This window comes from Bison bison, unplaced genomic scaffold, assembly GCF_000754665.1.
Source record: "Bison bison bison isolate TAMUID 2011002044 unplaced genomic scaffold, Bison_UMD1.0 scf7180017864291, whole genome shotgun sequence".
Classification (NCBI taxonomy): Eukaryota; Metazoa; Chordata; class Mammalia; order Artiodactyla; family Bovidae; genus Bison; species Bison bison.
This window is the reverse complement of record NW_011494863.1, coordinates 8,513,509-8,527,923: the sequence shown is the minus strand read 5'-3', so window position 1 is coordinate 8,527,923 and position 14,415 is coordinate 8,513,509. Positions and strand designations below refer to the sequence as shown.

Below are 14,415 nucleotides of genomic sequence, written 5' to 3'. Positions count from 1 at the left end.
ACACAAATTACCTAATCTGACTCAAGAAGAAATAAAATCTCAGCAGATATTTCACAAGAGTAATCTACAAGTGAGAATAATCAAAAATTTTACAACAAAGAAAAGTCCAAGGCCAGATGGTTTCAAAGGTAAATTCTAAATATTTAAAGAAGAATTAACACCAGCCTTTCTCAAATTCTTCCAAAAATACAAGACAAGGAAAGGTTTTATAACTTATTCTATGAGGCCAGCATCACTCTGATACAAAAATAAAGACATTATTAGGAAAAAAATGACAAACTAATATCCCCTATGAACATAGATGCAAAATCTTAAACAACATACAGGAAATAGTCCAATAGCATATTAAAAAATTACACATTGTGACCAAGTATGATTTACTGCTGGAGTGCAAAAATGGTTTAACATAAAAAATGCAGTCAATGTAATACCTCACAGTAATTGAAAACACACACACACACACACACACACCCACACACCCCACACACACCCCACACACACACATGATGTCTCAACTGACCCAGAAAAGGCATTTGAAAAAATCAAAACCCTTCATGATAAAAACACTCAGAAAACTAGGAATAGAACTGAACTTGCTCACCATAAGTAAAGGCATTGACAAAACCCCACAGATAGCATAATACTCAATGGTAAAGGCTGAAGTCTTTCCTCTTAAGATCAGAAAAAGAACAAAGATACCTGCTTTCACTGTTGCTATTCAACATTGTATTGGAACTTCTAACCAGAGCAACCAGACAGGAAAAAACAATAAAGGAATCCAAACTGGAAAGGAAGAACTAAAAGTACCTCAATATACAGATGACATAATCCTATATATTAACATAGAAAACTACAGAGAATCCATCAAGAAGCTACTAGAGCTCATAAATGAGTTCAGTTGCAGTATACAAATTAATACAGAAAAATCACTTCTGTTTCTACACACCAGTAATCATCTAGGAAGAAATTAAGAAAAAATTCTATGTCTCCAAAAGCATAAAAAACCTAGGAATAAGTTTAACCAAGGAGGTGAAAGATTTATACTCTGATAAGTACAAACATTGCTGAAACAAATTAAAGAAAGACCAGTGGTTTGGGGAGTATTGAAAAATTTTGGATAGACAGTGGTAGTGGGTACACAATATTGCAAATGAACTTAATAAATTGTACACTTAATAGTTAAAATGGAAAATTATGCTATACATGTTTTACCATAATAAAAAGGTTAGAAACAAGACAAGCAAAAAGACTGTAAAGAGAATGTAAAGGCCTCTCTTTATCATGAGCAAAGCCACCTCTTAGCAAATGATTCTGAGATTGACATGATACTTTGGAAAAAGAAGAAAGTGCTTTTTCTTCTTAGCATTAGGAAATGTCAGAGGTTCTGTACTGTGGGTGAGTGGCTCATACCCTTTCCCATGGGATATGTGGGAGTTTGCCCCTGCGATCGGGTGGCTGGGCACAGGTTAGGTCTAGGATAAGAGGGGATCTCAGGAAGATGTCCTGTGGATGGAGCTTGACCTTGTAATTCTAAGAACAGCAATGACCAGTCTTCACGGTTCAGTTTTAGGTTTTTGTTCTTTTAATGTGTTGATCAAACACTGGTTGAGCCTCTACTATATTACATGCACTCTTGGGGTACCATGAAGACAATGTGGGTAAGACCGACACCTGGTCTTTGCACAGGAGAAGGCTTATTTTAGTGGGACAGAAAAAGACACACAAATAAGCATAAATAAAATGTTTATAAACTATGGGTTCAATCCATGGGTTGGGAAGATCCCGTGGAGGAGGGCATGGCAACCCACTCCAATATTCTTGCCTGGAGAATCCCATGGACAGAGGAGTCTGGCCTCCTCCTCCCCAGAGGAGTCCATGCGGTTGCAAGAGTCAGACACGACTGAATGACTAAGCACACAAGCACAAGGTCATAAAGGAGTTAAAAACAGGGGCTGAGAAAGAGGGTACCTCACCTTTGATTAGGAGGCATTTGGGGTATAAACAGGGGAGGAAGCCCTCTAAGTGAAGGTCCAAGAGGAGAACATTCCAGAAAACGGAAGAGCAAGGGCCAGACACTAGCAGGGCCTATGCATCTTGAGGGTTTTAAGTGAGGTCAAGAATGGCATAGTACAAGAATGGGGAGGAAGGTAGACAGATCATACAGAGCAGGGAAGGTATGGCAAGAAGTTACTCACAAATTGCTGTTATCTCTAGAACTTGAAAAAACATAATTAAGGTGATGTCTCGTTCTTGGCTACATTTGGAGGTCTGTTAGCAGAGGAGCCTACACAGGCAGCTCTCTGGGGGAAAAGGAAGGAGCCAGCCAGGAGAAGCCAGTTGGTTATGATATGAAGAGCAACAGATCATTAGGAGGAAGATGGGTAAAGTGAAAAGCAACAAGCAAGATGGGTTTGTGGTACAGCGAAGCATTCCTTGGAGAGCCCTAGAAAACACTTAAAGATGGGAATCCGCTCAGAGGGCAGTTCTGCGGACAAACAGGATGTGGACTTGGGTTAACTGACCATTAAAGGGTACAGTATGCCCTGAGGACTAGAGAAATTAGGAACATTGAGAATAGTTGCTTGTTTGCAGAGCCATTTTAACCACAGGATTATGCAATCTCTGGGAAGGGGGCTGTCAGTGAATGCAGGAATTATATCTTATTCATATCCCTTTCCAGTGTTTAGCACAGAATGCAGCGGATAATAAGGACTCAATAAAAATAGCCTAAGCAAATGGATACAGAGGGATGGAAAAATGGATGACCATTAGTTGAGTGTGTAGGGAGATGGGTGGATGATTGAGTGGATGAATGGATGATCATTATTGTTGTTTAGTTGGTAAATTCTGTCTGACTCTTTGGCGACCCTGCAGAGTATAGCCCACCAGGCTCCTCTGTCCATGAGATTTCCAGGCAAAAATATTGGAGTGGGTTGTCATTTCCTTCTACAAAGGATCTTCCAATTGGCAGGTGGATTCTTTACCATTGAGCCATCAGGGAAGCCCATGGATGATCATTAGAGGCAAGGTGAATATTTAATGCTTCACCGTCATTATTATACACAAAACCTTACTGTGTAAAATCCTACTGAGCCCCTGTAAGTTACTTTTCTGAAATCTGACCTCTAAACTCTGACATAGGATAATGTGCATGCATGCATGCTCAGTCGCTTCAGTCGTGTCCGACTCTGTGCGACCCCATAGACGGCAGCCCACCAGGCTCCCCTGTCCCTGGGATTCTCCAGGCAAGAACACTGGAGTGGGTTGCCATGTCCTTCTCCAATGCATGAAAGTGAAAAGTGAAAGTGAAGTCGCTCAGTCGTTTTCGACTCTTCGCAACCCCATGGACTGCAGCCTACCAGGCTCCTCCGCCCATGGGATTTTCCAGGCAAGAGTACTGGAGTGGGTGCCATTGCCTTCTCCGTAGGATAATGTAGTTAGTTACAAAATTAATTTGATTCAGCCTGAAATCCAGCAATAATGCTCAACCATATAATTCCATCTTTTCTGTGACTGAATACTCCCTACTTGTGCTAGCCCTGACATTAGGAGATTCTGCTTCTAGCAAAGACCAGATACGGCCCTCTAGAATTGGCTGCTCCCAGTGATTCCTCAAAAGAATGGGGCCCAAAACAGCTGGAACACAGCTTAGTGACTAAACAACTTTTCCCATCATTTTAAGGATGGTAACCTGACCTAGGCTTCGCCAATTAGATTCCCTTCCAGGAGGTCACAAAATTTGAATTGAGAGTTAGGAGAAGACACTAAGGGAATTAAGTTAATTGCAGAGGCCTGGGTAGGACATTCAGACGTAAAAGATTGGTGCTGGGATGCCCAGGGCTTCCCTTTCAGACGCTGGGGTGTTCAGCTCCTTTTCACAGTCACAAAGCTGCCAGTTCCTGCGGGAAGCTCACCCACCGGAAGCTTTCCAACCAATGGCAGCAGTCGTGAAGAATCCCACGACCCTGAGGGTGAGGGGACTGCTTACCTGAGAGGAGTCGCATTTCCTCATCTCCTTCTCCTTCTTGGCCAGACGCTTCTTTTTCTTGTGCAGAGGCTTGGACTCCAGGATCATTTCTTCGAGTTCAAAGGTGGGGTCACAGTTCAGCCTGCCTTTCTGCAAGGAAGACAGGTTGACTGATCGCTTACATTTCTGTATCCTTCTGAAAATAGGCCAGACTGAATAAGGAGATTACAAGTCAGTCCTGCAGGAACAGTCCAAGAATAACCAGCTGGGATTTCCACCCAAAGTTTTAGGTACTTTATCGCCAGCCTTGTTTTTCATGTTCTGTTTGTATTTTGTTGATTTTTCTAAACTCCCAAGGAGCCTTCCAGGAGTTAGAAAGAAAATCCTATTATAATTATTTTTCTAAAGTTTGCCTTCTGGGGCTATGTTTCTCAAAGTAGGTTCAGTGGTGGATCAGAATGACCCTAAGTTGATTCCTAGTTCCCCAACCAGACTTCCAGAATCAGTGTTTCTGAACACCGGGCCAGGAAATTGCATGTGTAACAAGCTCCCCAGATGATTCAGATTCACAATTAAATCAGAGAAGCACACACACAAGGTCTCTGGAGGCAGCGCTGATGGGGTGGCGCATGAAAGAACAGAAAGGTGCCTAGATCTCCAAGGCCGCGTGTGTCAGCCAAGAGTGCAAGCTGTCCCCGCTGGACCCCGAGGAGCGGCCAGGTAGGACCCCACCTCCTGTTGCTCCAGAAGGTAGCATTCCCCCATCCCAGAATTCCTCCCCATTGCCTTCTGGTGCCTCTTGCTTTGTACCCCACCCACCCATCTGCTGTTTGTACATGAAGGATCACACCCCCACATGCCCATCGCAGGTGTCTGGCCTGGGCTTAAGAGCAGAAAACTCCAAATTGTTTCTGCAGGCTCCCTTAAGAGACGATTATTCTGCCAATCTGCCTACAACTGAGTGTGTAGAATCAGGCTGTGGGGAGAGAGGGATTAGAGGTCTCACTTGGCTCCTTGGCTGGAGCTCAGTAGACTGCAGGAAGCCACAGATGTTTTTTGGCTAGGTACATCTGGTGGGACTTATTTCCCTTTGCTTATTAGTCATTGAGAATATGGTTCCCAGTGTAGAACTACCAGTGAAAGTGAAGTCGCTCAGTCATGTAAGACTCTTTGTGACCCCATGGACTGTAGCCTACCAGGCTCCTCTGTCCATGGGATTTTTCCAGGCAAGGGTACTGGAGTGGGCTGCCATTTTCTTCTCCAGGGGACTTCCCAGCCCAGGGATCAAACCCGGGTCTCCTGCATTGCAGGCAGATGTGTTACCATCTGAGTCACCAGGGAAGTCCAAACTACCAGAGGAAGAGGAATGAATGGTAAAAACAAATATCCAACCTAAACAGCTTTCAATCCTCTGACTCACAGAACTCCTTGGATACACATTCCTACATCTTTGGAATCAGAGAAAATGTTTTAAATTGGCAGATTCCTGGAAAAGACTATCTGTAGGATTAGGACTTGTTTCCACTAAAAAGTAAGCCACAAAAAAGTAGTTAGGAGCTAGAACTCCCAGCACTGACCTAGACCGGAATCCCAGCTTAGCCACCTGCTAGCCGTGTGGCCTTTGTCAGCCAACTTAACCTGTGTGTGCCTTGGTTTTCTCATCTGTAAAACAGGAACGTTGACTGTCTTACAACACTGGTGTGGCTATCTGATGAGACCAGGTATATATCTGGCACACAGAAGAATATGCAATGAATGAGAGTTATTAAGGGTTTATTAGGATTGACTTACATTAGGAACAAATCCTGGAATGAGCCTCTTCTGCAGAACTGCATCCCAGTTCATATCATTCATATATGGGAAGTTTTGAATATCAGACAAATGGGAAAATCTGTGGTCCGGATTCAGTTCAAGTAGCTGCCAAGGGAATACAAACACCAAGATCAGGAACAAGGTCACTTGGGGAGCAAAAAATCATAAAGATTCCCTATAAACATTTTTAGGAATAGGATTGATGGAAACAAGCAGTGTTTTCCTTCCTTAGTCCCATAAACAAATAATATAGATAATAATGAATGGTCAGAATGAATTGTAAGCTGGTCATGTGGTGAGTGAAAACAGCTTGTCCTCCGGAGTCAAACATGTTTGATTCCTGATTCCATGACTGATTAATCATGGGCAAGTTTGTTCTCTAAACCTCAGTTTACCCATCTGTAAAAAAGGGATAATAACCTATTTCGTTAGGTTTAGGTATAGCTAAACATGGCCATGTTCAAATAAGGCCATGTTTAAAGTGACTAAGAAATCTGTTCTTCTTGAGTGGAAAAATGTACATTGGATTTAACACATGAAATTCATTTCACACTAAAAATTTTAGCAGTGTTTATAACTAATCAATATATACTGGGACTGACACAGATAAGATGTCATTAAGATTACTGCAACAGTTCTGGGTTTTGTGAACTGAAATTAAAGATTTTGTTTCCTCATCCGAAGCACCCTAGAACCAATATCATTATAGTCCTGTTGTTTGGATGGGAAGGAGCAGTTCCATTTGAGGAGAGACCTGAAGGTGATCACTGTGGGTCATCAGGGTGCAATTCTGGGGTGAGAAGGCTGTCTTGGAGCTAGGGAAAATTTGCTTATGGAAAATGACCTCTGCCCCTATTCTTTATTTTTGACATCGCCAACAGCAGTATCCCTATTGGAAAATAGAACACTTGACCCAGAGACAAGAGACATAGGTTTTGAAGTCTTAGTCCACAAAGCTCTTTTCCTTGACCAGCTACAACCTGTGCAGATTTCTCTCTTCAGAAAAAAGGCAAGTTCATCCTCTTGGGCTCTTCATTTTTCTTTTACATAATACACATGATTGAGATTCTGCCTCAATTATCCTTAATCTTCCTGGTGAACATGGGTACGTTAAAAAATCTGATGAAAATCATTGGACCTCATTAGTTCAAATTCCAAATTTTACCACTTGTCAGGCTGTGTGTTAGGTGCTGAAGACACCATGGTGAACAAGTCAGATGTGGTCCTTCCCTCATGCAGCTTGACAGCAATGGTATTAACCGAAGAGTCACGCATGCGCAATGTGTAATTTCAAATTGTGAAAAATATGATGAAGGAACGTTCATGCTTGTGTGAGCTGACAATAGAGGGAGGCTCCCTGAAGAAGGGAGATTTGAGCTGAGATCTAAAGCTGTGTTTCTCAAACTATGCAGAAGGGCTAGATATTTCTCTTTGGTTTAATTTCCAACCTACTGAAACCAATATGTGGTGTTATTGTGTGTGGCTAGTATGGAACTCTACACCGGGTACAACTGGTGATTTGAGCTTGACATCACCACATAGGCTGGCACACATGTGCTTTGAGGCATCAGCAGTATCAAACTGCTATACAAAACTGCTATACTGCTATATCAAGACTGCTATACAAGTTTTTTTTAATACTTCTCTCAATTTCTATGTTTTGTTATAGACCTGGTGGGGAGTAATTAATGTACTTGGACCACTTATTGAATCACATTGAGTAGTAATAATCTAAAGGAGGGAGCTAGGAGAACTGAGGATGGGAGCAGTGTTCTAGGCAGGGAGACTAGCCCATGCAAAGGCCTATGGGAGACTGGTATACGAGGGTGGGGTTGGGGACGGGAAAGAGAAGGGAAAAGGAAGCACAAAGCGGTTTGTGTGTCATCAAAAGGGGGACAAAAGTCCAAAATAAGACTCAAGGGGTAGTTAGAACCTTTACACTATACAAATTATTTTGATCTTTATCCTAATAACAGTAGGAAAACAATGACCTGTGCTTTGAATAGGTCCCTGTGGGGCAGAGCGGAGAACAGAATGGAGTGTGTTTAAAAGTGTGCAGGGCAAACAAAACTTGATGGCAGTAGGACTGTGAAGAAGATAAGGGAGAGGGAGAGAAGCGTCAGGTTCAAAAGGTATTTAAAAGGTCAGATAACAGGACGTGGTGATGGACTGGATATGAGGATGATGAGTGATGTCTGGTTCTGCCTTGTATGAGTGGGTGGATGGAGAGGCCAGTGACTGAGCGAGGGAACACTGGACGAAGTCCAGGAAATACCGAGTTCAAGAATTCCATTCGGGGCACATGGAATTTGAAATGTCTTTTGAGACATTCAAGAGGACATGTGCATTGCCTTATTAATGAAGCCAGGTATTTGAAATCTGTTAGCTGCAAAACCCACTCCAGAAATGTATATTATTATGACGGCCTCCAGTATCATAACCATTTTTTTGTTTTGATGTAGACTGTTTTTTTTTAATTCTTCATTGAATTTGTTACAATATTGCTTTTGTTCTTTATGTTCTGGTTTTTTGGTGGTAAGGCATATGGGATCTTAGTTCCCTGGCCAAAGCTTGAACTCCCAACCCCTGCATTGGAAGGCAAAGTCTTAACAACACTGGACGTTTGCATTCCCACCAACAGTGTAAGAGGGTTCCCTTTTCTCCACTAGTACAGCCACTATGGAGAACAGTGTGGAGATTCCTTAAAAAACTGGAAATAGAACTGCCATACGACCCAGCAATCCCACTGCTGGGCATATACACCGAGGAAACTAGAATTGAAAGACCCATGTACCCCAATGTTCATCGCAGCACTGTTTATAATAGCTAGGACATGGAAGCAACCTAGATGTCCATCAGCAGACAAATGGATAAGAAAGCTGTGGAACATATACACAATGGAGTATTACTCAGTCATTAAAAAGAATACATTTGAATCAGTTCTAATGAGGTGGATGAAACTGGAGCCTATTATACAGAGTGAAGTAAGCCAGAAAGAAAAACACCAATATAGTCTACTAATGCATATATATGGAATTTAGAAAGATGGTAACAAAGAGAGACAGCATGTATGAGAGACAGCAAAAGAGACACAGATGTATAGAACAGTCTTTTGGACTCTGTGGGAGAGGGCCAGGGTGGGATGATTTGGGAGAATGGCATTGAAACATGTATATTATCATATATGAAGCCAATCGCCAGTCCAGGTTTGATGCGTGATACAGGATGCTCGGGGCTGGTGCACTGGGATGACCCAGAGGGATGGTATGGGGAGGGACGTGGGAGGGGGTTTCAGGATGGGGAACACGTGTACACCTATGGTGGATTCATGTCAATGTATAGCAAAACCAATACAATACTGTAAAGTAATTAGCCTCCAATTTAAATAAATAAATGTATATTAAAAAAAACAACAACACTGGGCGTCCAGGGAAGCCCCTGTAACTTACATTTCAAACCAGATCACCTGCTTCTTTTTATTACTTTTGTCGTGCATTCATCCTTCTTACCTTTTTAAGAAGGGATACCATCTCCTGTGACCAGGCAGAAGGGTAAGTCACTAGCGCTGTCTCAAACATGTGTGCAATTTCCTTGCTGGAAGTACTGGAGCGAATATGATATGGTCTCTTAAAAGAGAGAAGTGAGAGTCTTCATTTTTATAGGGTAAAAGGAAAAACATTGCTTTGTAAATGTTCCCAAGCTAAATTTTCAACCAATAAAGTATCAATAGGATTTTCTAATCCCCTCCAGCTGATTGTTTTGTTGCCATATGCAGATACAGTACATGATTGCCACATTTCCTGCTTTTTAAAAAGATACAGAAAGACTACAGTTTCTCAGGAAACCCCCAAGTTCTTAAAAGCTGGTAATCCCTCTGGGTAAAAGAAACTTTTTTGTGAGCTAAATCCACCTCTGAGATGTCAATTTGGAACTGTCTTATACGGTTAACTTAGAGAAGTATTTCCCTAAAATACTGAACAGTGTGTAGTGTTAGTTGCCCAGTCATGTCAGACTCTGTGACCCTGTGGACTGTAGCCTGCCCGGCTCCTCTGTCCGTGGAATTCACCAGGCAAGAATACTGGAGTGGGTTGTCATTCCCTTTTCCTGGGGATTGTCCCAACCCAGGGATCAAACCTGGGTCTTCTGCGTTGCAGGAGGGTTCTTTACCGTCTGAGCCACCAGAGAAGCCCAGTGCTCAGTAAATAGAAGTTTTCAAAATTATTACTTAAGTGCTGATTATAAAGAGATTCAGAGTTTTACACCTCTTTTTACTTGTTTGAATCATAAGGACAAAGTTCAAGTTGGAAGGTTACACAGAAGACTTCAACACCCGCTCCAAATGCAATGAGCCGCTAGTTCTGTGTAGTTGGGTGGAGAATTTTATGATGAGGCAAAAGTATTTTTAGTTTCAAGAGAGCCAGACTCTGCTATAATTTTAACTTGGAGGAAAGAAATCAAAGTAATTTGTTAGTAATTTTCACAGATGTCCACTAGAGGGCAGCCTTTACCAATGCTGATTTCTGTTTCATAAAGGATTCGCCCTGGGATTCTCTATGTGAAGGGAGCTACTTAAAGCTAGCTGCCGCTGGTGCTAAGTCGCTTCAGTCGCGTCCGACTCAGTGCGACCCCATAGAAGGCAGCCCACCAGGCTCCTCTGTCCCTGGGATTCTCCAGGCAAGAATACTGGAGTGGGTTGCCATTTCCTTCCCCAATGCATGCATGCATGCTAAGTTGCTGCAGTCGTGTCCGACTCTGTGCGACCCTATGGAAAGCAGCCCACCAGGCTCCTCCATCCACAGGATTCTCTAGGCAAGAATACTGGAATGGGTTGCCATTTCCATACCATATTCGCATTTTTTGCCCTTGGGACACAGCACCTAGTAAGTGCTCATTATATGCTTGTTGAATGAATAAAATTTTCACATTAGATTAACCAACAATGGGACGGTGACTATGGCTATGTACATTTATCATGTGCCTGGTTCTTTCAAGGCACAATGACCATGGACTGATAAATTGGGAGAAATGAAAGAGTTTAATTTTTTTCCTTGTTGATATCTGTATTTGAGGTATATGAAGTATATGAAGGTCATATAATGTAATTAAATGTTTGAGCTTTGAAGGCAAAAGGATTTGAGCGCTAAACTGAATCAGTCAATTTTAGTTTCGATTCCTTCTTCTGTAAAATGAGCCACCTTAGAGGATTGTTGGGAAAATTAAATGACATGATACATGTAAAGTTCTCAATAGAGTGACTGATATATATTAGACACAATACAGGAGAGATATTATTATTATTGAAACAAAGGTAAAAAGAATGGTGGATATATTGAGTTGGACAAAAGGTTCATTCAGGTTTTTCCAAACAATCTCACAGAAAAACCTGAGTGAACTTTTTGGCCAACCCAATAAATGTAGATAATGAATAGGAAGATGAGTCATCAAGAAAGGTGATGTGAAGGAAGTCTTAATTCTAAACATGCCATGTCAACACCTGTTACCCAGGGAACCAGGAAGTGCTAGGTCGGACTCCCTAAAAGGGAGCTTGGCCAAACTTTATTTTTTATGTGAGGTTTAAAAACACCTGCCACATACTTTCTTCCCTCAGGACTGAATAAATGACCATAATTAATTCATCTGCTTCAGTAATGACAGACTGGAAATAACCCTTGGAACTCAATACCAGAAAAAGTGTGCCTTATCAACATCATCAATGTTCATTGACTGTTTGCAAGCCAGGGGCACTGTGGGTCACTACCTGTGATCCACTGCAAGTTTACCATTAGAGCTAGGGCAGGTTGACACACTCAAGCTTATATGTGTTATATGTGTGTGTGTATGTATTTTTCTTTTTTTTTAATTTTCTTCTTCAGTCCACTTATATTTCTAAACCTAATTCTGAGACATCTAAATACACAAAATGCTTTGATAAACTAATAAATTAACTGAGAATGCTATAAGCAAATGGTTTAAGATTGTGCTGCATTTTTTCTTTTATTTTAGAGGGCCATAGGGCTGAATTCAATATATATATTTTTAAATCCTCATGGTCTGTCCACTTGTTCCAAATAGTCCAATTGCCTTTGTCTTATACAATAACCTATTTTTCTAGTTCTAAATTTTAAAATCCACATTAAACCATCAACAACCAGAACTGTATATTTATTCACTTATCAAATATTGAATGAATGCCTGTAATGTTCCAGCACCTCTGTTGGGCACTGGGGATACAATGAAGACAGGACAGATGGTATTTCTACACTGGTAGAGCCTACAGTCTACTCAGTGAAGCCATGAATAATTACAGAGACTGTACAGATATACATACATATTCACAGAGAAATCAATGGGATACAGTGATATAAAGAAAAATTACAGTGTACAATTACAGGATCTAGCAGACAATTCTAGGGTAGCATATAAATTAAGAATGAGAATATAAAGAACAAACAAGATGGAAAAGGTAAAATGTTACATGGGAAAAAGTGTTGTGATTCTAGTCTTATTTCAGGAGTACAAAAGCAAAAGAGCTTCAGCCAAGGATGTACAATTAGTGCAAAACAATGTATGTCCCTATCATAAGCTAATACTACGGGTATTACAAGACTAGAGAAGATGTGGACCTTGCCTTCACAATGTGAGTTGGGATGCAGAGAGATGACAAAGCACCTTAAGGGCTAAGGGACCCGTTCATCAAGACCATGGTCAGGCTCTTACACTACAGGGATGTTTCAGGCACATTCCCCTTTGAAGCATATGAAAGTGAAATGCGCTCCGTCATGTCCAGCTCTTTGCAACCCTGTGGACTATACAGTCCATGGAATTCTCTAGGCCAGAATACTGGAGTGGGTAGACTTTTACATACTTCTCCAGGGGATTGTCCCAACACAGGGATTGAACCCAGGTTTCTCACATTGCAGGCGGATTCTTTACTGTCCAAGCCACCAGGGAAGCCCTCGAAGCATGTATTTTTCTGTAAATCACAATTTGTCCATGTGGAGGGAATGACTGTTTAGCACCTTTCATCTGTGGTTTATTTGTGTTGCTAGTTGTAATTAAATGTTGCTATTTCATTTCTTTGAGTTGGCTATATTTTGAAACATAATTACATATAGCCTCCTTGGTGATTCTCTCCAAGAATATGTCAGAATTGATTCGTATTGACGTATTCCCCCATACATTCAACAAACATTTGTCAGGTACCTATTTACAGCTAAATACTGTGGATAATACTAAACTATATAAAACATTGGCTTCACCTTTAATAAATCTATACTCTAATAATATAGAAGAGATTGAAAACATAAAAATTGATATAGCTAGAAAAATTTACAAGGGCAATACATTTGTGAAATGGCTTTAATCCTAAAACAGAAAATAGATTTAGGTGTTCTGATATAGAGAGTTCTACATTTCATCTTAAGTGAAAAGAGTCTCAACAGAAAGGTTAAAGCATAATTTTATTTTTACTGAAACAACAATAACAATGTGTATATACATGTATGTAAAAATAGACTATCCTTAGAAAAGCAGAAAAGGTTTGGAAGTGAATACACTCTGAAAGATGAGATTTGGAAGGTCAAAGGAGGGTTTTAATTTCTTAACTGAGACTTTGCTTATTAGAGGATGTGGTTGACTTCTACCTTTATTTTTCTGCTTTTGTATATTTTTTCAATAATTTTAAATTCAGAAGGGTTATAAGAGAGTAGTGAAATTGCTCAGTGGTGTCCAACTCTTTGCATAGCCTGTCAGGCTCCTCTCTCCATGAAATTCTCCAGGCAAGAATACTGGAGTGGGTTGCCATTTCCTTCTCCAGGAGATCTTCCCAACCCAGGTATCAAACACTGCAGGGTCTCCCATACTGCAGGCAGACTCTTTACCGTTTGAGCCACCAGGGAATATCCATATAAAAGAGAGAGAGAGTACATAAATATTTGGAAGATACACAGATCACTTTAGCTAGAGAGAGCAGAGAAAATTGCTTCAGAGAAGGAGCTGTGTTGTCAAGGTCCCTAAAGAATGGGTAGGATCTGATATGAAAAGACCTGGAGAAAGGCTTTTCCTGCAAAAGAAATTTGAGACAGTCCAAGTCTGTCCTTTGTTAGAAATGAACAACCTACATTAAATATAAGGATTCTGAAAAGCTCTACAGTTTAGACACCTCCTGAACTTTATTCAAACTTAATTTAGCGATTTCCAAACTTATTCAAAGAGTTATTTTAAAAAAAAACCAGGGTTCATCTTAGGAAATCTCTTTATAGGCAAAGGAATGAGAGGAAGACCTTTGAGGGATGCCTCGAGAGATGAGTAAATCCAAAGAGGCTGAAGTAAGTTTGCAAAGAGTCAGCATTGTTCATACTGAAGCGAAATCTGAAAAGTTAACCTGGTACTAAAGAGCAAAGTGTGACCAGCTAAGGTGTCTCAAGAGTGTGGGGAGGAGGGGAGGGTTGCTAAGGCAGATGAAGGGTATATGCGTGTGAGGAATTAGGGAGCAACATTTTTTCTTCACTACGAAAAGTGAGATTTGTGCTTTACAAAAGAGACTCTGCATTGCCATGTTCGTTGCAGCATTATTCACAGCAGCCAAGACACCAAAACAACCTAAATGTCCACTAACAGATTAATAAAGATATGTG

General features: G+C 41.0%; 1 protein-coding gene across 1 annotated transcript in view; it reads right to left on the bottom strand.

Moving 5' to 3' along the window:
- Positions 1–14,415, bottom strand: part of STK32A (serine/threonine kinase 32A) — a 131,354-nt gene that overhangs the window by 6,621 nt on the left and 110,318 nt on the right. Inside the window, exons 9-11 of the mRNA XM_010850474.1 lie at positions 9,289–9,405; positions 5,759–5,884; positions 3,989–4,117 (exon numbers count right to left, since the gene is read on the bottom strand). Of these exons, the coding sequence (XP_010848776.1) occupies positions 3,989–4,117; positions 5,759–5,884; positions 9,289–9,405 (372 nt within the window). The remainder of the gene's footprint in view (positions 1–3,988; positions 4,118–5,758; positions 5,885–9,288; positions 9,406–14,415) is intronic.